Source organism: Conger conger, chromosome 5 (assembly GCF_963514075.1).
Source record: "Conger conger chromosome 5, fConCon1.1, whole genome shotgun sequence".
Taxonomy (NCBI): Eukaryota; Metazoa; Chordata; class Actinopteri; order Anguilliformes; family Congridae; genus Conger; species Conger conger.
Genome location: NC_083764.1, coordinates 54531887 through 54555330, shown reverse-complemented (window position 1 = coordinate 54555330; position 23444 = coordinate 54531887). Strand labels below are relative to the sequence as shown.

The 23444-nt window shown below is 44.9% G+C and overlaps 3 protein-coding genes across 3 annotated transcripts in view; 1 reads left to right on the top strand and 2 right to left on the bottom strand.

Moving 5' to 3' along the window:
- LOC133127962 (osteocrin-like) overlaps positions 1 to 738 on the top strand; it is a 6272-nt gene extending 5534 nt beyond the window's left edge. The window contains exon 5 of the mRNA XM_061241116.1: positions 1 to 738. This exon is cut by the window's left edge and continues 63 nt beyond it. The gene's annotated coding sequence lies outside the window, so the exon portion shown is untranslated.
- A 5197-nt stretch (positions 739 to 5935) lies between these two features.
- LOC133127963 (somatostatin-1A-like) lies at positions 5936 to 7083 on the bottom strand. The gene is made up of 2 exons (XM_061241117.1): positions 6896 to 7083; positions 5936 to 6501 (listed from the first exon to the last, which is right to left on the bottom strand). Exons 1-2 carry the CDS (start codon positions 7031 to 7033, stop codon positions 6295 to 6297), a joined length of 345 nt encoding a protein of 114 aa, XP_061097101.1. The 5' UTR covers positions 7034 to 7083; the 3' UTR covers positions 5936 to 6294.
- Positions 7084 to 17121: 10038 nt separating this feature from the next.
- On the bottom strand, positions 17122 to 20861 carry LOC133127955 (uncharacterized). Its single transcript, XM_061241101.1, has 2 exons — positions 20195 to 20861; positions 17122 to 18128 (listed from the first exon to the last, which is right to left on the bottom strand). The coding sequence occupies exons 1-2, from the start codon at positions 20333 to 20335 to the stop codon at positions 17241 to 17243; spliced, it is 1029 nt and encodes a 342-aa protein (XP_061097085.1). The 5' UTR covers positions 20336 to 20861; the 3' UTR covers positions 17122 to 17240.
- Between the last annotated feature and the right edge of the window lie 2583 nt (positions 20862 to 23444).

Genomic DNA, 23444 nt, shown 5'->3' with positions numbered 1-23444 from the left:
ACTTACCCACTGACACACCTCTTACACACCAACCCACTTCTACAGCACGTATACACCTCCTAACTGTCACTGTAAACCAACCCACCAACAGCACATCTCTTACACACCAACACACTTCTACAGCACGGATACACCTCCTAACTGTCACTGTAAACCAACCCACCAACACCACACCTCTACACACCAACACACTTCTACAGCACGGATACACCTCCTAACTTTCACTGTAAACCAACCCACCAACACCACACCTCTACACACCAACACACTTCTACAGCACGGATACACCTCCTAACTGTCACTGTAAACCAACCCACCAACACCACACCTCTTACACACCTACACACTTCTACAGCACGTATACACCTCCTAACTGTCACTGTAAACCAACCCACCAACACCACATCTCTACACACCAACACACTTCTACAGCATGGATACACCTCCTAACTGTCACTGTAAACCAACCCACCAACACCACATCTCTTACACACCTACACACTTCTACAGCACGTATACACCTCCTAACTGTCACTGTAAACCAACCCACCAACACCACACCTCTACACACCAACACACTTCTACAGCTCTTATACACCTCCTAACTGTCACTACAAACCAACCCACCAACACCACATCTCTTACACACCAACACACTTCTACAGCTCTTATACACCTCCTAACTGTCACTACAAACTGCCTATTTGAAATTGTGATCAAAATGTTTTTGATTGAAAGTCCCAGGATGGACATTTCCTTGATATTAAATGTTTATTATAAGTAACAGTTTGGTTATTTGTTATTTGGTTATCAAAGTCTAATCGCAATTCATACACTTTTTTATATTTATATCTGGTGAAATTATTTTTTTATCCAAATGTTTTCGTCTAGCTGCCTTTGACTTCAAATCCCATAATTCCTTTGATGAAACCAGAATAAATAAAGATAAAAGGATAAAAGGAGGATTATGAAAACCTCAATAAAGGCCTTTTTTTGTTTTAAGTTGTAATTTAAAAGCTGGAACAGAGGAGGGCAGATACTATATTTTGTGGAAGTGAATTTCAGCATTTTGGTGCCAACAAAATAAAAACAATCTCTCCTCTAGTTTCAAAACAACGATCATACATTTTTCAGAAAGATACAGAAGGCTTACATATCGTAGGCACTCCATGACATTTTTTCCAAGGCATTTAGACTAAACTGATTACACACAAACCTTCCAGCCAGCTCTAACACTCCAACCTGATTCATATTTGGCCCTTCTAAGGACCCCCTTCTTGTTTATCCTAATAATATATTCCACTTAATTGAATTTGAGCTCAGTTTGTCATTGACACCATTGTAACCAGGCAACAGCTGGCCAGCCCTCTGGAATGAGAGAGCACTGTGTGGTTTTTGGGAGGACCCCAACAGACTCAGACAGTGTTTGTGTGTTTATGGTTTTCTGTAAACACAGGAATAACATCATTTTTAATGAGAGTGACCAGCACACACACATGCCCACACACATGCCCACACACAAGCACATACACATACACACACACACACACACGCACAGATTGTGGTATGCAATTTCTCACACATACACAAACAGATTAGTGCACCTGTCTATCAAAAATATGCACACATATTTAATGAGCACACAGACGGACAGGAACACACACACAAACACACACACACACACACACACGCACACACAGTGAGACAGAGAGAGAGAAAAGGGGCATCTCTCCAACAAAACCAGCTGTCCATCAATTGAAAAATGCATGTAATTTAGTCTTTCAAACACTAGAGGTCACTAAACACCACTGAAAGAGCATGAGAAGATCCTGTGCGCATTACCTGTCGCGATTGAGACGACTGCAGTCAGCGAATAAGTCAGGGTATTAAACCTGCCACCTTAAAGCACTGACCTGGGACCAGTTGAAAGAGACAAAATGGCTGTTCCTGACTTAAGTGAATGATCTGTAATCAGTGCTCCTGACACAGCTCGACTCCTCACTTCTCCACACCCCAGCTGAGGAGGTCACATCACACTGTCTGTCCACCTTACAGCAGGTTTCACATGCTGTTCCAATCCACATCACTAGGTGGTGCCTTTGGCTTTCTAACCACATTCTGCAGATGGCAGAACGTCCACACACGCACACAGACACACACACATCGACACACCCAGCAGAAGAAGAGGATACAGACCCAGTGCTCTCAGTTGTTAGGGTCACTGGAACCTGATTGAAGTGGGATGTGGCTATAGCTATGGCACTATGTCTCTGTCTCTCTGTCCCACTGTCTCTCTCTCTCTCTCTCTCTCTCTCTCATGTTCCCTCTCTCTCTCCCCACCTCTCTCTCTCTCACACGCTGTTTTTCTCCCTATCTCTATCAGAATTGTTCTTTGCATTTTAAAAGGCTATGGCCTCTCTGTAAAAGTAGCAGAGCAATGCACTGTGGGATATCTCGCGATCTGGCTCCAAAGTCTCTCTTTCTTTTGGGCCATTTGCTTTGATTATACTGTATGTATATTTGTTATTGCAAACTTAACAATAAGAGTACATTAGCGGACATTAAATAATGTAGTTCTTTACATGATTTAATTGATGTAAAAATTCAATAACTGAGCATGAAATTAATGTTGAATTGGTTAGGATTGCCCCTCCCAGCTATGAATCCCGGTCGGCCGGGGCCTCTCTGTGCAGAGTTTGCAGAGTCTAAATTGTCCATGGGTATGAGTGTGTGAGTGAATGGTGTGTGTGCCCTGCGATGGACTAGCGACCTGTCCAGGGTGTATTCCTGCCTTTCACCCAATGTATCCTGGGATAGGCTCCAGCCCCCCTGCGACCCTGTTCAGGATAAGAGGGTTGAGATAATTGATGGATAGATAGTTAACAACTACATTCGTTAATGCCACTTCACTTAGCTTTAATGTAAATTGTTACTGATTAGCTGACCTCCTGCACTGTGGTTATTTGTTGGATGTTAGTATAGTATAACGAGGAAGTAAACTAGACTAATGGCTTCAGACTAATAAGGATGGTGACAGATATCTGTGAATCTGGGTAATTTTACAATACATTGTATTTAGTTATTATCCAAAGTGACGTACAAAACAATTCATATCAAGGTCATAGAACAATCAAGCGAACATGTCAGATAAGGTACAATTCATATATGTTTGGTTATAAGGCCATGGACATATGTCCAGTACACAAGGTAGATAACTACCACGTCTGTAACTACCATACCGAGACCTCTACAGCTCAAACTTTACGATGGTTTATTTAAACAGTGGTGAGAAATGCTCTGGTCACTGCAGCAAGTGGAGAATTACCACCAATCAATGCTCAGCAGGTAGTCCACTCAATCCACTTTCTTATACAAACTTCAGAAACAACAGTGCAAGAATTGGCATCATTTGTCAAAAATGGCACAGGAAATATCAGAGCATCAGAATATCGCATTCAGTGCCTTTTTGACAAATGACTTGTTTGCTCAGGGAAAACAAAATATATATTTTTTTTCTGAGGCACTGAAAACAACAAATATAAGGTGAGTTGTCATCAATCATGTCATGACTGACATATGGTCATAGCATAAGAAACATTAGTGAGTAATCAAGACATACACTCAGTGACCACTTTATTAGGTAGACCTGTTCACCGGCTTGTGAGTCCAAATATCTAATCAGCCAATCATGTGGCAGCAACTCAATGCATAACAGCTCGCAGACATGGTTAAGCGGTTCAGTTGTTGTCCAGACCAAACATTAGAATGAGATCTAAGTGACTTTGTCTGTGGAATGATTGTAGGTGCCAGACAGGGTGGTTTGATTATATCAGAACTGTTGAGCTCCTAGGATTTCTATATTTGGCCAAGAATGGTGCATCCAGCAAGCGGCATTTATGTGGGTAATAATGCCTTGTTAGCGGCACGGATAGTGCGGTGGGTAGCACTGCCGCCTCACAGCAAGGAGGTCCTGGGTTCGAATCCCCGTCGGCTGGGGCCTCTCTGTGCGGAGTTTGCATGTTCTCCCCGTGTCTGCGTGGGTTTCCTCCGGGTACTCCGGTTTCCTCCCACAGTCCAAAGACATGCAGAATAGGCTGATTGGAGAGTCTAAATTGCCCGTAGGTATGAGTGTGTGAGTGAATGGTGTGTGTGCCCTGCAATAGACTGGCGACCAGTCCAGGGTGTATTCCTGCCTTTCGCCCAATGTATGCTGGGATAGGCTCCAGCCCCCCTGCGACCCTGATCAGGATAAGCGGGTTCAGATAATGGATGGATGGATGGATGGATAATGCCTTGTTAATGAGAGAGGGGAAGGCGACTATTACTCAAATAACCACTCATTACAACAGTGGTATGCAGAAGAGCATCTCTGAATACACAAGTCAAACCTTGAAGTGTATGGACTACAGCAGCAGAAAACCAATAAGTAAAGAGATACAATGTAATAAATACCCAAAAAACGTAGCTCTTCTAGTCAGAACTCTTATTAAGGCTCAGTTAAGGTAGATGCGACAGGTGTGGGCAGGGTGGGGCTCATGGGCACAGACATGGTGGGGTGTACTGGGGTGGTTTTTGGGCATGGCTGGGCAGGGTTGGGCAGCCTTGTCTTGTTACTTGTTTGTTGAGGGCAACAAGTTTACACTTACTGCCCCCTTGATTCCTCACTACAAGTGTACACTTACTGCCCCCTTGATTCCTCACTACAAGTGTACAGTTACTGCCCCCTTGATTCCTCACTACAAGTGTACACTTACTGCCCCCTTGATTCCTCACTAAATGTTTGGCATTTATATAGCGCCTTTATCCAAAGCGCTGTACAATTGATGCTTCTCATTCACCCATTCATACTCACACTCACACACACACACACACCGACGGCGATTACCAACCAGCTCATCAGGAGCATTTGGGGGTTCTGTGTCTTGCTCAGGGACACTTCGACACAGCCCAGGCAGGGGATCGAACCGGCAACCCTTCGACTGCCAGACGTCTGCTCTTACTGCCTGAGCCATGTCGCCCTCACTACAAGTATATACTTATTACTCCCATGATTCCTCACTGCTACACTTATTTAGATTTGTTATTATTTTCTGCTAAGATTTATGCAGAATATATACATTATTATAGTACAATGAACAAAATATGTACATTTAGATTCTTCCTGCCAGTGGCATGTACAGTACTCTTATTTTAGTTTTTTGTTTTTCGCACTATTCTCTGCAAACTATCGAAATTGTTGCACATGAAAATCCCAGGAGATCAGCAGTTTCCAACAATCATTCCATGGTCAAAGTCACTCAGATCACATTTCTTCCCCATTTGGTCTGAAAAACATGTCCGCATGCATTTAGTTGCTGCCACTTTATTCGCTGATGAAATATTTGTATTAACAAGCTGGTGTACAGGTCTACCTAATAAAGTGCTCACTGAGTCTATGTGACTTCAAATGATTAGGTACTGAGTAAAAGTACCGAATAATATTGCATGCTACCAGTGTCTAGGGGTTTATTAATTTTTTGATTGTAGATACTTTTTCCAAGATAGGCTACAGCACAAACTACCCAGGAATGTTACTGATAGAGGTCCATTTTTACATTACAATCAGACTCTGGCTATGCTATATAAAACATTATAAAACACATGTCTTTCACACATTGGTGAAATGGTTTTGAGGATTAAATTGTGCTAATATTCAGTCTGCATTTGTATAGGAAGTATAGAAATACATTTGTACCAATGCCTTACACCTTGAACAAGATGCCCATTGCAGATCCAACTGCATTGTTTGACCAGCACTTTCTATTAGAGGATGCTCGGAATGTTTTTTGGAATTTTGGGGAAGACATTTCAATGTCATTTTGATGTAATAAAGTCAAGCCTTTTTTCTCAATAATGTCACATATAAACACAGAAAAATCATTGTAAAGAAAATGTATTGGGTTGTGGAAAACTATTTATTGAAATGGACAGTTTATAGCACAATCTTTCTGAATAAAACAACACATACTACTGGTGAAGGCAGCATTTTGTACACATATAACATTCTTTCACACGGAGCTCTCTTAAAAATATATTCTACTTCATAGTGTGAAATCAAAATATAATCAATTGCACTTTCAAATCACAAATATACAGTAACATTTTGATAAGACCTTTTCTTTACAGTCCACGGTTTTTTATTATTTTTTGTTTTTGTTTCTGTAAGGTTGTCCGTGGGCGTTTGTGAAGGACAGTTAAAAACAAATTGAATAGGAACTTTAAGTGCTCGTGGCTCTAGGATTTTACGTGTCGGGATCAGCAGGAAGTGAAGGTCTTCCAAAAGAAGTTCTTGCACCCTGCTTTGCGTTCCCGCGGAGCCAGAAAGACGTTGGCGCCGCGCTCCAGCTGGAAGCGCGCGTCGTCCTGCGTGGCTCTGCGCGTGAGCTCCTCGGACTCCAGGGCCGCGTTCTCAGACTGCACGAGCTCCGACAACAGTTCCGCAACAGAATATCTGTCCAGATCCTGAAAAGAGAAATGTTATTTGCGTTGGAATCCGCTCATAATATAGCGTACGCGCTGGTTTTGGCTGTTCAGAAATAAAACTAATGCATTGTTTTGAAAAGTTCTATCAAAAGATACAGCATTTCAGGGAAGTTTCCGCCACAGTGATGTGCACCGTTTCTACAAAGATATCTTCTGTGTGGGCTTGTTTTAAATAGTTACTAAGTAACTCTGGAATTGCGTTCGCCCTGCGCAAAACGCATCAGCGCGATTCCAGCACCATGGAGAGCTCAGGGTGCGTCACAAGTTCCAAAACCAGAATAAAACCGAAAACATATACTTTGGGCAAGCATACGGTGCATAATGCACAATGCGTAAGAAACCAATCGGTGTCCCTTTTATGGTCGAGTCATACCTGTTTGCTTGCTGGCGCGATGAACGATCTTTGCAGGAACTGGCGGAATCTGAGATCTGACGGGGCGCCGGATAAGCCGTTGACTGCCAGCGCTAGAAGCAGGATGGCGAGAGCGCACTGGATACGAGGAGCGATCATCTTCACTTCGGTCTCTGGGGGAACGGAAAACAGTTCAAGTCACCTGCGAATGCGCTTTTTCTGCTGCTCCACGCCGACAGCGTCTCCCTTTTAAACAAGTCGTGTGACGTCATTAGGACCACGGTGGCGGGGGGGATTCTTTTATGCTCAGAGCCCTGCATGTGCTACCTTTTTTTCTTCCAGTCACTTCTCTCAAATATCTTCCATATTTTTTTCAAGAACTGTATTTAAAATGTTTAATTTTTGAATGAAATTGAGCTATCATGTAGCTACCTAGTCAATGTTTTTTGATTACATTGCGACATAATGGCATAATTAAAAGTTCCACAAATCATAAAAAATGTTAATTTCACTTTTTGGTTTGTGATGTGTGTGACTGACATTGCATTGTGTATGTGTGTGTGTGTGTGTGTGTGTACACGTGCATGTCGGTGTGTACATGGGAATTTGAGTTTGAATATATCTCAAAGGGGCATAACTCCCTCGGTGGCACAAATCCAGAGTTATCCACCTCAATCGCAGCGGCTTCAATACTGCTTTACTCCAGCACTGATCCTGGAGAGCCAATGGCCTGTTTGTCTATCTGCAGCTCCCTTTTCTTTTTTATTACAAAACAAGTCTCTTAAATTAGTTTAGTTTTATTTCATATTGATAAATGTTGCCTGTTGTGACAGTTTCAGAATCGTAGTTAAACAGTGCAGCTCAGGGAGACTTGGTGTCTTGGAAAGAGTGTACATTAAATTGATTCTACAGCAGTACTAAATCAACTCAGACTTTACTTTGGTGGCGGACATTTTATACCACTTGGATGGAACCTATCTGAGTTAAATTAATTCAATGTCACTGCTCAATTTTGATTCTGCCCGAGTCTGTATAAGCCCTGAAAAAGTAATGAAATACTGAACTCTTGGTGCCTTTTTCTTGGATATGCAGAGATTCATGATCATTTTCTTCTGTTTGTCTAGAACACATTGTTATCCAGAGAGACATCGACATCTCATGTATTTTACATGCCTGACTGACATCACTAACGCAATGAATGATCTTAAAGAAAGTGTCCATTCACGTTAGAGTCATCTGTTTGCTTGCTGGTGCAATGGATGATCTTTGCAGACCCTGGTGTAAAATCCAACTATGACCAGCTTGAAATTACCAGCTACCAGCTCTTTCAAAACATAACTTGAGTTGGTCAAACCATGTTGAGTATAGAGCTGGTCGAACTGGTCAACCAGCTGGCTTGAGCTGTTATTTTCAGCAGGGGAAGGAGGTATTGTTACAGAAGCAGGTATACCATGTCCATGTTTTCCAATGACAGAGCCCCATCCGGCACCTATGTAAACAGGGAAGACAGCTGTTCATGGCCCTACAGGCCCAGAGCTATGGGCGAGGTCATGTTGTATGACTTCATTTAGTGGTGCTGGGGCCATAAATCACTGCGGGGAACCCCCTGGCCCAGCTTGGACTCAAGCATGAAAACTACGCACTCATAAACGCACTTCCTAAAACGCACTTCCTAAAACGCACTTCCTAACACACTTCCTAAAGCACTTCACCGCACGGCTACCCTGCCTTACCAGTCGCACGGTAGTTTATCTCAGAGTACGCAACTCGGCCGCAGTACGCCATAAACCTCTGTCTCTGTGAGTAATCCCTTCCTCCGTTTCCCCGGGTTTCTACGGGGCGGTGACGAAGCGCACCGCTCAAGCCGTTCTGACTCAGAGCGTGTTTCTGAGTCAGGCTGAGGCGCTTTTAATGGCCGAGGGTTCCGTCGCTGTCAGTGCCGGCTGTCAGCTGTGAGATCAGCGAACCAGACCGGTCATTATACTCAGACGCAGGAGCACGGTTAATAGTGCTTCAAATTAATCCGTAGCAGTCTGCGAGGTGATGGAAAAAAGCCTTTATGTTTACAGTATGTACGTACGACTATGCATTTTCCCCCGTCCCTTATATTTACACAGCAAGTCGCATTTAAAATATTTTGTTGCAGAGGATTTTAAATCAATTTAAAAAAAAAACTGTGAAATCTGGGAAATTGAAAATGTTAATGAAACGTTTTGTGTTTCTGGCATATGTCGTATGTAATAACCGAGTAAACAACATTTCAGTGATATTTCATGCTGCAAATTATTTTTTGATTATTTTAGGAAATTGATTGTGCATTTTATAACATAAAAACGTATTCATACACCAAGCATTTTGGCAGTTAAATCCCCTTGTCAGATATTATTACGAGCCATATTCCCTTATATTGTATTTTTATTTTAAAGGAGTGGAATTTCTTGTAGTGCCTGTGAAAGAGTATATAGTCTTTGAGAGATATTCAGGCACATAACTAGGAGAAGTACAAGAATGTATTAATGTTTATTTTTCATTATTTATTTAATGAATTAATTTAACAAGCCAAATACATGAAAACATGAATTACAATTCCCCCCTGTAGCCACAGAGAAAGCAGGGAATGTTGAACTGGGTGCCGTTAGCTAATGAGTCTGTGGGCATGAGAAGTTGAGTATTTCTGAAAGGTGTTATTCATTCAGTCATAAATACAGGTGAATGACAGGTGAGCTTCTGGTGCAGTTAGTTGCACAAGCCTTTGTAAAGGTTTGGTAATTAGGTCAAATTCTTCATGCAGAGTTTCTCCTGTTTGCTGGGGAGTGTGTCGGCAGAAGGGTGGGGGGGCAGTTACTGTGATTCAGTTTCCATGATCTTTAGAGGGGGGGGTGACTTAGCTTGTGGCACATGGCTGGGCCCTACTCATGGCAGCCCCCCACCAACACACAAACACACACACACACACACATATGTACACACACACACACACATATACACATGTACACAGATATGCACATGCACACACACACACACACACATGCACACACACATACTCAAACGTACACACACACATACACCCTCACACACACATTCATACACACATATACACTCATACACACATATGCACACACGCACACACACTCATACACACACTCATAAACACATACAACCTCATACACACACACACTCTCACACACACACACACTCATACACACATACACACTCATACACACATATGCACACACACACCCACACTCATACACACACTCATAAACACATACACCCTCATATACATACACACACACACACACACACTTATACACACGCTCATAAACACATACACACACAGACACAAATGAACACAAGCGCATATGCACTGCAGGTCGTGACAGAAACGTGAGTGTCAGCGCCTCTGTTCCTCACTCCCCACCGCTGCTCCACCCAGCTGGGTGCTCCAGGGCCTGTCTCCCTGCAGCCCAGCGGAGAGGTAATTACCCCTCCTGTCTCCTCTCCGTGGGTCTCCCCCAAAACCCGCCACTGACTGTCTTAGGCGCGTACTGTCACTGAAACATGCATATTTAAAATGCACCATTGGACCTACGTAATCACCGGAGATGCAGTGCAGACTGCAGATCCCCCGTTTTGTTTTCCCGACCTGTGCTTCAGAATAAGGAGACTGGCGACATTATTCACACAGTGCTGGCTTACTCGTCCCATACCCTGCATTCTGTGTGTGTGAGACTGTGTGTGCATACCCATGAGCTTGTGAATTCATCAGTAAGTGTGGCCATAGATTTATCTGCCTGGGTATACGTGGGCATATTGTTCTGTCTGGCACTGCTGTGACAGTGCAGTATCATGTGTTTGGATGTCTTGTTTGACATCACGTTTTGGCGATTTGTTGTTGTTCGTGTTCAATAATTAAATGGAGTAGCCTAGGCTCCGAATATAACTCCGGTTTGGTCTCGTTTACTAAACGTAACATTGGCGACGAAAGATGGCTGATTGTTCCATACCACCACCCTCTTCCTTCCTAGCCCTGCCGGGAGAGCCACCGGTGTCGTGGATTTCCACGTTTGAAACACATATCCTAGCCGCGGGCTGGGAGAGAGTCTCAGCCGAGAGGAAGCGTGCACTGCTGCCGCACTGTCTCGGAGCGGAGGGACAGCGCGTGCTCTGAACTCTCGGCACCGCAGTATCAGACGCAGAGGCCGTGGAGCTACTGAAAAACCACTTTGCCACTCCTCAAAGTGCTTTTCTCCGCCGGGTCATATTCAGACGGAGGCACCAACGGTCTGGTGAGTCAGTGACTATAATATCTGGCGGCCTTACAACTTATATTACACACGAACTGTGAGAAGATTAGGGAAAGACTGTTCCTGGAAAACGATGGGCTGACATTAGCGGTAGCTCTAAACCTAGCGGCTCTGGTTGAATGTGCTTTGTGCAGCTGGTCTCTCTGCCTCTCCCAACTCGCTGGCATCGGGTGCTGGCGCGCTGGGCTCACCCGTGCCCCTCCCCCACATCAGTGAAGACAGCAGCGGGGAGAGCGTTCTGCTGGCCTTTCAGTCACGTGACCGCCCACGCCAGTCGCGTGGGAATTGTGGCTCCTCTGCACGCAATTCAAGAGCTCGGACCTGCCCTGCCCGCGGTAAAATCTGCTCCAACTGCGGAAAGCTGAATCACTTTCATAAAGTCTGTAGGTCTGCCCCAGCTAGAACCTCCCAGCCACCTACCACAATCAACCACAAGTGCTCATTGATGATCGGTGATGTCATTCTGCCCCTCCCCCTGGACACCGGGGCCACAGTGTCCTTTCTGAACCTGCCGACTTACACACAGGTCTTTTCCCAATGCGCCGATGGGGCCGACCACCACCACCCTGCGTGGTTATGCCAACTCTGAGATTGATATTGTGGACTCCCTTCAGCTGCCGGTGAGGTACGGAGAGATGAAGTGCCTCTGGGCATGTGAGCGCTGGCGCATGTACCTCTACGGACGCTCATTCACACTGAGGACAGACCACCGGGCCCTCACCACCCTCACCACCCTCCTGGACACGTCGGCCACGAACCACTCCATCTCCACCGTTGGGCCGACCGCCTACAACAGTACGTCTACAGTTCACGCCGGGCCGGGACGACGTTGCGGCCGACCCGCCATCACGCTCCATCCCCAGCTCGCCCTCGGCCCCACCTGCGGGCCCCCGAACGGGACCGGGCCGAGCGTGATCTCGCCCAGCTCCTCCGCACTCCCCGTCAGGAGACGGCGTCACCGCAGAGCTCCAGGACGCCTCGGCTGACGGCCCCACCCTCTCTACGCTCTCGACCTACATCAGGGAGGGCTGGCCGGCGAGGGTAACTGACGAGCTGCTCCCCCGCTTCAGGATCAGGGACGAGTCGCCATGCTGGAAGGACACCTGCATCGCTCGCTGGCTCTGCACTGTGGTCCCGAGCGCTCTTCGGCCACGTCTCCTCGCTATGGCACACGAGGGCCACTTGGGCATAGTCAGGCTCAGACAAGGGAGCCGCGATGTGGTATGGTGGCCAGGCATCGACGGGGAAATCGAGACCCGGGTCAAGGACTGCGCTGCCTGTCTTCTTAGCGGTACGACCAGGGCCCTAGGCCCACCTCCGCCCATGCAGCCCCTGGACTGGCCGTCCCAACCCTGGGAGCATCTGCAACTCAACGTCTGCGGCGAGCTGCAGGGGGTGCCGCATCACCAGCGTTTCCTCGTAGAGATCTACGACCCCCACTCTAAGTGGCCAGAGGTGACCCCTGTCCGGGCACGCACCAGGCCTGAGTGCCTGCATGACTTTGTGACTGAGTTTCACTCTGAGGTTGTGTGAGGGGGGGGGGGGAAATGTTATGTTTGGCACTTCTGCGACAGCGCTTTGTCATGTGTTTGGATGTCTTGTTCGATGTCACGTTTTGGCGACTTGTTGTCGTCTGTGTTCACTAATTAAATGGAGTAGCCTAAGCTCCGAATGTAACTCTGGTTTGGCCCCGTTTACTAAACGTAACACGAATGTCCCTGTGTGTGCGTGAGATTGTGTTTGCATGCGTGTGTATGTGTGCATGTGCGTGAGTTTATGTGTGTGTGTGCACGCATATGTGTAAAATTGTTCAGAACTGTGAAACTTTAAATAAGCACATTCATATATTATCCTTACATTGAATCCATACACTCACACATTCCCTTTACTTTTATCTTCCTGAGACTTTGTGTCCTCAAACAAGCACATTACATGCTTGCTTCCCTGAGCTCTATACAGTACCGCGTTTCATATGACGCAAGGGACATTCAATTGAAATAAAACACGGATGGTGCAGTGGGTAGCACTGCCGTCTCACAGCAAGGAGGTCCTGGGTCGAACCCCCGTCAGCCGGGGCCTCTCTGTGCGGAGTTTGCATGTTCTCCCCGTGTCTGCGTGGGTTTCTTTCGGGTACTCCGGTTTCCTCCCACAGTCCAAAGACATGCAGGTCAGGCTGATTGGAGAGCCTAAATTGCCCATAGGTATGAGTGTGTGAGTGAATGGTGTGTGTGCCCTGCGATGGACTGGCGACCTGTCCAGGGTGTATTCCTGCCTTTCGCCCAATGTATGCTGGGATAGGCTCCAGCCCCCCTGCGACCCTGTTCAGGATAAGCGGGTTAAGATAATGGATGGATGGATGGATTTTTACTGCAACATGTCATGGTATTATGTCAAAGAAATGTGAGATGTCCGACTTTACTCCAAGCCAGCAACGATGGGGCAGATTGTAAACTCACGAGGCACCCTGTGAGACAGGGCCCTGACAGCACGGAATGCGTTATTCAGCCCGAGGGCTGTTAAATGTCACAGCTTGAGTCACGGCGGCCGCTCGACGGTCCCCACTCTTCTGTAACTCACAGTTACTTAAACCGACACGCCGTGCGCTTAATACGCATTTCCCCGTAGCACAAACAAAAACGCCATTTAAAAACGCGGAACGAGAAACCCGCTGAGCCAAATCTTCGGACGACGCAATATGACAACCGCAAAGCCGCGCTGCTACAAAAGAAATCGAATAACCGATGATGATAATGATGACAACAGCAATGCTGATGGGGATGCTTTTGTTGTTCTTGTGATCATCATCATTACTACATTACAATGTAATATGTCGCTATAGGCCTGTGTGCTATGTGTGTGTGTGTGTATATATATATATATATATATATATATATATATATATAGATATATAGCACACTTTTAGCCCCAACCAAATGTAGAAAAATGTTTACTTGATCAGAAATGGTGATGTGTTGAACATCCTGTTGCAAACCACCGACCACTGAGGTCTGAGAAGGCGTTCTCCAGTCTTTAAAGCATAGGCCTACGTCATTATTGATTTGGGCTACACACCTGCCAAATGGGAGCAAATATCCTTCAAAGGTATATATATTAATTTGATAAATATATTAGCACATTTAGTTCCCAAAATCAGTCCTGGGCCTTCCTGTGTATGTTGTGGCAGGTTCAAGCGGAAAATGTTTTGCTACGTTTTCTGTGTTGAACGATATGTTTCCTCCGACCGCTTTGAGGGATATTTGCTCCCATTTGGCCGATGTGTAGCCCAAATCAATAATGGTGTAGGCCTATGGGAAAGGCCTTCTCAGACACTATTGGAGTAACCCATACTAGTGGTTTGCAACAGGATATTCAACGCCCCACCGTTTCTGATTAAGTAAACGTTTTTCTCCATTTGGTCGGGGTTAAACGTGGCCCTGGTTTTTGTTCCAACTACAATGGCAATCCTAGTATTTTAACAGGCTGTTCATTTTTGTTAATGACTCTTTTCATGTTTAGAGGGATTTGTTACCCTCTTAAGCCACATTGTGCTAGAAATAGCTTTGCACGCCACAAAGAATACAATTTCCATGTTCATGTTATGCTTTTTGTGACATATTTCAAATAATTACATAAAAAGAAGTTCAAATGTTTTAAGTGACCAAATACAAAAACTAACACATTGGTAGATAATGAATAAATCAAAGACAATGCAAATGATAATGAGCCAAACCTGCATTGCGTTAATATGTTTAAGGAAATAAATCATGAAAGAACTCAAACACTGGTGTTCAGCAACCTAATTAGGAGCCTTTTGATTCACCTCAGTCTTTAATTTGATCAGTTTTTTTACTGCTTTTTATGCAATTGTTTGCAATATATCACAATAAGCACAAGGTGAACATGGGGCCTTTATGTCTCATGGGATGCATAACAAAGTCTGACATAATGTGGCTTTAGAGGATAGATAATCCCTCTGAACATGAAAAACGCCTAATTAAGAAACATTAACAGCTTGTTAAATGTGGTGGGAACGAAAACCAGCATACACAGGGGAGCCCCAGCAAACAGATTGGGACCCACTGCTTTATACTTTAGTCTAAAAACTTAGCAACGTATAATTGTGCCCAAACAATGCCCAAACAGTAAGCATCTGGCATTATGGAACATAATAAGGGTCTGTGTGGGGGTAGCTGGTTTTAAAAACTCCCAGTGTTGTTGTGTTGGACTGTGAGCAGGGATTCAATATGTTTTTTTATTTATTTATTTTTATTTTATTAAACCTTGTTCTTTAAATCAACTTCACTTCTCTTGCCTACTCTTCAGGCACACACTTTCAATTCTCAATAACATTTTAAGGAGAAATCGTATCATAAAATTGTCAACAATTGGTCTTTGTCTCAGACGGTGAGCATTTTCCTGTTCTTCCTCACCTCCCTTCCCCGGGCCAAAACACCCAATTTCCTACCGACGCCTCGATACAGTAAGTTCATAAGTCTGTTTAATACCGCACTTGCTTTTGAGATTCAAAAATTAAACTGTACATTTATATTGCTTCTAATGAAACGCTTAAACACACAGTTTTTTGTAATGCGGTTTAAATACGACAAACACAGTGGGCGATAGTGTCACCTCATTAATTTTATGCTCGAGCAGGCTAAGAAAGCCGTTTACGAGCAGCGGGAAACGACACCACGGCGAACAGCGGAGGCCAGCGCCTTCCGTGGCGTTTTGGTGATTGATGAAGGCGAACGTGATCGCCGATCGCAACTTTTTACGAAATGAAGCGAGGCCTGGGGGTATTAATGATGTCATTTTTTCGCTGTTGTATTATCTGCGGCGGCTCGGTTCATTCAATTTGTGTTTGTGAACGCTAATGGGGGCGGAGAATGTGAATAACCGCGGCCATTTTATAAAGTATGACAGATCTGGGATGACACTACTCAACAGGCTGTTAATTACTCCTCTATTGGTTCAGTATGAGTATAAACACATTACGCCATTACACCAGCATGAAACCTATTAACACAGTGGCTCTGACACTTACACAAATACAACTAAATATAAGCGCCTACACACACACACACACACACACACACAAACACACGAACACGCAGACAAACACACACACAATTAAAGAAGAAGACTTTAAGTTTAATTGGAATCTATGTTTGCTGGTGAAATTAATGGATTTGTTTCACATCAGCCAGAAGAACCGGCATTTTACAAATACCTATAACAGCCAGAAAAAGATGCAAATAAATATAGAGAAAATGTAATACATTTGAAATTATATCAATTATATCAGAATAATCAAATATATTGTGAACAATTTCATGCAAATATGAGATAGTGTGGCATCAAGTTTTCGTAGTCTTGGGAACTAAGAAAGTTAACGTTTTTTTAATGGGTTTTTTTAAATGTTCAGTTCTGATTTCAGTCCATTCTTATCATATATTTGTGACCTCACACCGTAAAGGGAGGGGTACTGCCATTTTGCTGTATCCTACTCTTACCATGCAACATGTAGTTTTTTTCCATTTATTTGAGTGTCCAAATGTCTAAAGGCAAGACAAAGCCAAGGGGGCCAGACCTGTCACATGAAAACAGAAAAATGTAATATCCCTAAAGCTGACAATTCTAAAGCCGCCAAAAATTTAAAAAAGTAACACAGGGAAAAGGCCTGTCGCATGAAAACAGAAAAACGTAATATCCCTAAAGCTGACAATTCTAAAGCCGCCAAATGTATTCGTTTATTATTCTATTTCTATTCCCCCTTACTATTATTCCTCATATTATAGGATATAGAGATTTCCACAGCAGCTCCCTGATGATGATAATGATTATTACTGTAAGTATTATGATTATTATGATTATCATGATTTGTAAGAGCGTGTGAGTGTATGTGAGAGTGAGACATGCAGTCATGCACAGACATAGAGGCAGAGTTTTTGTGGTTTTTATTTGACACGGGTCTTAGATACAGCACTGAGGACCTGCATGCGCAGGGAGGGGGGGCCGGGCCTGGAGAGGGCGGACGGGGCGGGGCGGGGGCCGGACTCTCAGCAGGAAGTGAAGCTTTTCCAGTAGAAGCTTTTGCAGCCTGCTTTCCGTTCGCGGGGAGGGAGGGTGCTCGTGCCGTCGGGGGCGTGGTCCACCTCAGTTTCGACGTCCTCGCCCCTTTCATCTGTAGCCACCCCCACTACAAACACCTTCACCTCCGCGTCTCCACCAACTCCTGGGGTCACGCCTTCCTCAACCACGCCCGCTCTTGATGCCTCGGTCTCCGGGACCACGGCCAATCCGAACACCTCGCTTTCTGGGACCGCTCCTACTCCGGACACCCTAATCTCCGGAATGATGACCACGCCCACACCGGGTACCCCGATTTCTTGGTCCACGTCCACAGCAGACACCCCGTTTTCCTGGACCAGGCCCACTCCAGGAACATCGATCTTCGGGGCCACGGTCACAGCCAAATCGGGCACCTCTATCTCACCCTCTTGTGCCACATCCCTATCGGACGGGACTATCTTACTCTCCTGGCCCATGTTCACTATGGAAACCTTGCTCACCTTGGCGACACTCTTGTTCCCAGCAGGCACCTGGGTCACCTTGGCGACGCTCCTGTTCCCAGCAGGCACCTGGGTCACCTTGGCGATGCTCCTGTTCCCAGTAGGCACATGGGTCACCTTGGAGACGCTCCTGTTCCCAGTAGACACATGGGTCACCTTGGCGACGCTCCTGTTCCCAGTAGGCACATGGGTCACCTTGGCGACGCTCCTGTTCTCAGCAGGCACCTTGCTGTCTTTGGCCAGGCCTCTTTCGGCCGCAGGCATCTTGGTCACCTGGCTGACGCCCGGAGTCCCAGACCGCTGTGCTGAGGACACAGCCCGTCTCTGCACCACCTGGGACCAGAGAGCCTCCATCATCTGCTCTCTCTGGTCCTGCTGCAAACACAACCCACAGATAGACAATAGAACATATATCATTAATACAGCGGAATAAAATTAATACTTATATACAGTAGGCAAACGTGCAGATGATTTACAAGTTGAATGACAAACACAAATAAGAGCAGTAATAAGAACAAAGCTACGGCCAATACCAATAATGGAGAAGATGCCACACCCATTCTGTCCCTACCTCTCACTCTCTCAATCCCTCTCTTCCTCTTCCTGTATCTTTCTCCCTCTCTCCCTGTCTCTCTCACTCTCTCTCTTTTTCTCTCTCACACACACAAGCACGCACACACACACATGCACATATGCATATACACCCACACACACGGACCAGTCTCTCTATCTCTCTCTCTCTCTCTCTCTCTCTCTCTCTCTCTCTCTCTCTCTCACACACACACACACACACACACACAAAGACCAGACTTTATTTTATGTAACTTCAGATATTCAAACCACCTTCTGATCGCCATTGATTTCCCAGCCTCCAACCCTCCTCTTAAGGTGGAGAGTGATAATCAGTTTGGAGGAGCAATTAAGTGCTCATCGACTTCAAACAGCCTGAAAACCCATTCAGACCCATTGCAGCCCCAAAGTAATTAGTTGACTGGCGCTTCACTCGTCCATTACTCTGTAGAATTTCTCTTCAACAAATTAAACAGCATCCTTACACTCTTCAGGCTGTAGGACCTGTTCAAATTAGTTCTGCCCTATAAAGCAATGCAGCATGGCACAGAAAACAAAACGGGGGCTTTAAAAGTCAATGCTATGCGTCAATCGCATATGGAGAGCTACTGGCTTTGCACTCATCCCAAAATAGTAAAAAACAAAATGGTGGCGAATGCAAAAAGGAATGAGTCAGACATTTTATTTGCATACGAGGATCACGGCATAAACACGATGTTTCAGTGAAAGATTTCTCAAGGGAGTGCTGGACATGCATGCAATAGAACATTGCATATTAAAACCCAATATGGGATGTCCTCAACCTCCCTGACCACTAATTCACAGTCTGTAATTCTAGTAAGTTTAAAAATATCCTGTAAAAAGTGATGTATTAACCCTTTAAGGTGTGAGGTCACAAATCTGGGATTAGAATGTTCTTAGCTGAACATTCTAATGGTGATGTAACAATCACTGCTGGTAATCGAAAGCAATGGAGTTCCTAGCTTAGGATTTTTAAAAATCCAAAAAACGTTCGATTCAAAGGGTGATATACTGATGAGGATGAAGTATACCAACACTTTCTTTTTCCTGGAGAAAGGAACCTTAGGAACCTTGGGAAAATGCCCACTGACGTTTAAGTTGTGACCAAACTATGGGCTGCTTAGTCATAGCTTAAACATCAACAGGCATCTTCAAATAAGGTTCCTTCCGACGGGAAATAGGAGTCCTCCATCTTTGCATCAGTTTCCCACATCAATTTCTCCGGGAAACGCCTGCAGCCATTGGTAGAGAAGGGCTGCCCACATGACATAACATACCAAAGCATGTAAAGTACACATGTAACTGAAATAATTCATATAGGAAGCATTGCTGCAATACATGTTGGTGTGATCAGAGTCTTGGTATGTTTTGATTCACAATATTTAACCCTCTCAAAAGTAGGGTTTTTTTTTGGAATGTTAAGTCAGTGTTCTAGAACTGAACACTGACAGTTCTCTGAACTGTTACGTCAGCATTAGAACGTTCAGTTAAGAATATTTGTTTAGAGTATCAATCTTACACCTTAAAAATATCACTTTTTGTTTCACAGGCATTGGGACTGGGGCCAGGGAGAAAATTTCCCTTCCTCCCGACTTTGACTCAAACATTTTCTGTGTTTAATTGCCTTTCCGGAAAACTCCAACATGGTCCCGTACGAAATAAAAGCCGATATTTAATTGATTGAATGAAATGAGTAACTGACGGAAAAGAAGTGTACCCCCTGACACTAAAAAGATAAAGAGTTCCTCATTCAAATGCTGCAAATAGCTCCATATACACAGAGCCCTTATACAGTGCGCTTCCCACACAGCCAGTTATCTTACTGGCATTGCTGTGATGAACGGGCCTACCTGTGTCGCCGTGGCAGCAGGGCGCGCTGGCTGCAGGACCCTCCTGTAGCGCAGTGTGGGCTGGGAGCTGGCGGGGAGGCTGCAGAGGGCCAACGCCAGGCCCAGGAGGGCCAGGGAAGCGGGGGCTCGCAGGGCATGCATGCTGGATCAGGGTCAGGATGGGGAATGAAGTTCAGAGCGGGGGGTTAAAGGCTGCCTTTTTAAAAGGCCCTGTACCCCCCCACACCCCCTTCCTCCGGTCACTCCGATACCCCGGCTCCTCCTCCGGCCCCAGTAACCGCGGCGACGACGGAATCCCGCGTCCGGAGTCACTTACACTGACAAAGCCCCTGTTGACATTAAGAAGTGCCCCACAATAGAAACTATTAGCCCACGTATGTTCTCCGCTACGCTAATGTAAAACACACACGACGGAGAAATGCCTGCGCCGCAAAGAAAATCCATTTGGACAGGAAAAAGGCGGGCGGGGGGCGGTCGAGCTAAGACAGAGCGCGTTTTTGTAATTATGTAAGCTGCTTATTTCCCCTCAAATCTCTCTTCAGCGGGAGAACAAAAGAGAGGACTCTGCAGATGTTTGCGCAGAGACCAAGACCGACGCGGTTCTCCTTTCATCTCGTGGGGGAAACGCCGAGTGATACCGGACACCGGACCCGCTCGCGCCTGCGTCCTGCCCCCTGCCCGTCTGCTGAGCACACAGAAATAATTTATTGATTTTTTAAGAGATTACTCGGGCAGAGTAATCTTCTAAGTAGGTAGAAGGCTCTGAGTGTACACAGACGCGATATACCGTGCGTATGCAAATCGCGTGTGACTTTCGGTTTAATCATTTGTTTTCCTAGAACAAATGAACTCAACTAAATTAAAAAGGAAATAGATGAATAAATAAATAACGTAGTAAACCTAGAATTAAACAATCACAAACTATGGCCTATACATGTAACCAAAACAGTTGTACATGATCACATTTCACATTTGCGTGTACAGGTATGTGTGTGTGTGTGTGTGTGTGTGTATGTGAATATAGTGTAGGTATATACATATGAGTGTGTGTGTATGATCGTGTACATATAGGGGCGATATTGGCTCAGGAGGTAAGAGCTGTCATTTGGTAGTCGGAGGGTTGCCGATTCGATCCCGTCCTGGGTGCATCGAAGTGTCCCTGAGCAAGTCACCTAGCCCCCAATTGCTCCTGACCAGCTGGTTGGTGCCTTGCATGGGAGCCAATCGCCGTTGGTGTGTGAGTGTGAGTGTGTGTATAAATGGGTGAATGAGAAGCATCAATTGTATAAATGCCAACCATTTACATATGTGAATATACTGTAGGTATATACGTAAGCATGTATGTGAGTGTGTGTGCATGTGTGTGTGCGTGTGTGTGAGTGTGTGTGCGTGTGTGTGTGTATGTTTGTGATATGTGTATGTTTGCAGGGATTTGCATATCAGTGTGTGTGTGTGTGTGTGTGTGTGTGTGTGTGTGTGTGTGAGTGTGTGTATGTTCATGATATGTATATGTTTGTGGGGATTTGCATGTCAGTGTGAGTGTGTGTGTGTGAGTGTGTGTGCATGTGTGTGTGTATGTTCGTGATATGTGTATGTTTGTGGGGATTTGCATGTCAGTGTGAGTTTGTGTGCATGTGTGTGTGTGTATGTTCGTGATATGTGTATGTTTGTGGGGATTTGCATGTCAGTGTGAGTGTGTGTGTGTGAGTGTGTGTGCATGTGTGTGTGTATGTTCGTGATATGTGTATGTTTGTGGGGATTTGCATGTCACTGTGAGTGTGTGTGCATGTGTGTGTGTGTGTATGTTCGTGATATGTGTATGTTTGTGGGGATTTGCATGTCAGTATGAGTGTGTGTGCATGTGTGTGTGTATGTTCGTGATATGTGTATGTTTGTGGGGATTTGCATGTCAGTGTGAGTGTGTGTCCATATACACTCAATGAGCACTTTATTAGGAATATCTGTACTTATTCACGTGATTATTTAATCAGCCAATTGTGTGGTAGCAGTGCAATGCATAAAATCACATCAACCATCAGGATGGGGGAAACATGTGATCTAAGCGACTTTGACCATGGAATGATTGTTGGTGCCAGACAAGGTGGTTTAAGTATCTCAGAAACGGCTGGTCTCCTGGGATTTTCACGCACAACAATCTCTTAGAGTTTGCAGAGAATGGTGCACAAAACAAAAAACATCCAATGAGCAGCAGTTCTGTGGGCAAAATACATTGTTAATGAGAGAAGTCAGAGGAGAATGGCCAGACTGATCAAAGCTGACAGGAAGGTGACACTAACACAAATAACCACACATTATAACACTGATATGCAGAAGAGCATAAGAGTCTCTTGACACACAATGTGTAAAACCTCTATGTGGATAGGCTACAGCAACAGAAGACTTATAAAATCTAATCTAATAAATACCGAATAAAGTGCTTACTTAGTATAAGTGTGAACGCAGGTATGTGTGTGTATATGTGTGTGTGTATCTGATTAAGGATCACTGTCTGCAGTCTACTGAGTCCTGTGTCTGAAACTTTGTTTTTAATTTCAGTTGAGAGCAGTTTTTTGGTATTTTTTTTTATTTCGGAGTTCATCTCTGGCAGGGAGATCAATTTTCCTAATTTGTCATTTTCACCGTTCCTGTCGCGGAACAGCTTCACACTCGCAAATTTAATTTCCTGACTGGAATGAGACAACATCGCTCGCCGACCGCAGAAGAAACTGTACTCGCCTTTTAAAAAACGATTTTACTTGACGCATCGCGGCAGACTTAGCATAAATTACACCAGCTAGTGCCGTGTTTTCTGACCCCAGGACTGTGTATTACAATGCGCCTGTCGTGAGTGACATCGCGTTTGCCCGCTTTCGTTGTTTCTCAGCCGCGATGTGGTCTGCGTGTTTACCCTGATGAATATTGGAGATGACTCCCACCACAAAAAAAGAGGAGATATTATACAGGAAATTGTGGATGGTAAACGATCTGAATTCATCCGAAGCACTGTACAATTGATGCTTCTCATTCACTCATACGCACATACACTCACACACACTAACGGTGATTGGCTGCCTTGCAAGGCACCAATTATCTCATCAGAATCATGACTTGGCTCACTTCAGAATATTAATATTAATACAGTAGCCTATGTATATCTGCACTGAAAAAGTTGACGGAAAAGCTGCTATTCTTACCTTATTGCACAGAAGAAGAGTGTGTCCATTTTGCTACATGCTTGTTTTTTCAATAC

What these genes read in the sequence shown, in the direction of transcription:
- LOC133127963 (XM_061241117.1), bottom strand. Translation starts at nt 7,033, where the DNA reads ATGATCGCTCCTCGTATCCAGTGCGCTCTCGCCATCCTGCTTCTAGCG. An exon ending in TCGCGCCAGCAAGCAAACAG is followed by an intron (nt 6,502 to 6,895) that starts GTATGACTCGAC and finishes TTCTCTTTTCAG; the next exon opens with GATCTGGACAGATATTCTGT.
- LOC133127955 (XM_061241101.1), bottom strand. Translation starts at nt 20,335, where the DNA reads ATGCATGCCCTGCGAGCCCCCGCTTCCCTGGCCCTCCTGGGCCTGGCG. An exon ending in CTGCTGCCACGGCGACACAG is followed by an intron (nt 18,129 to 20,194) that starts GTAGGCCCGTTC and finishes TTGTGTTTGCAG; the next exon opens with CAGGACCAGAGAGAGCAGAT.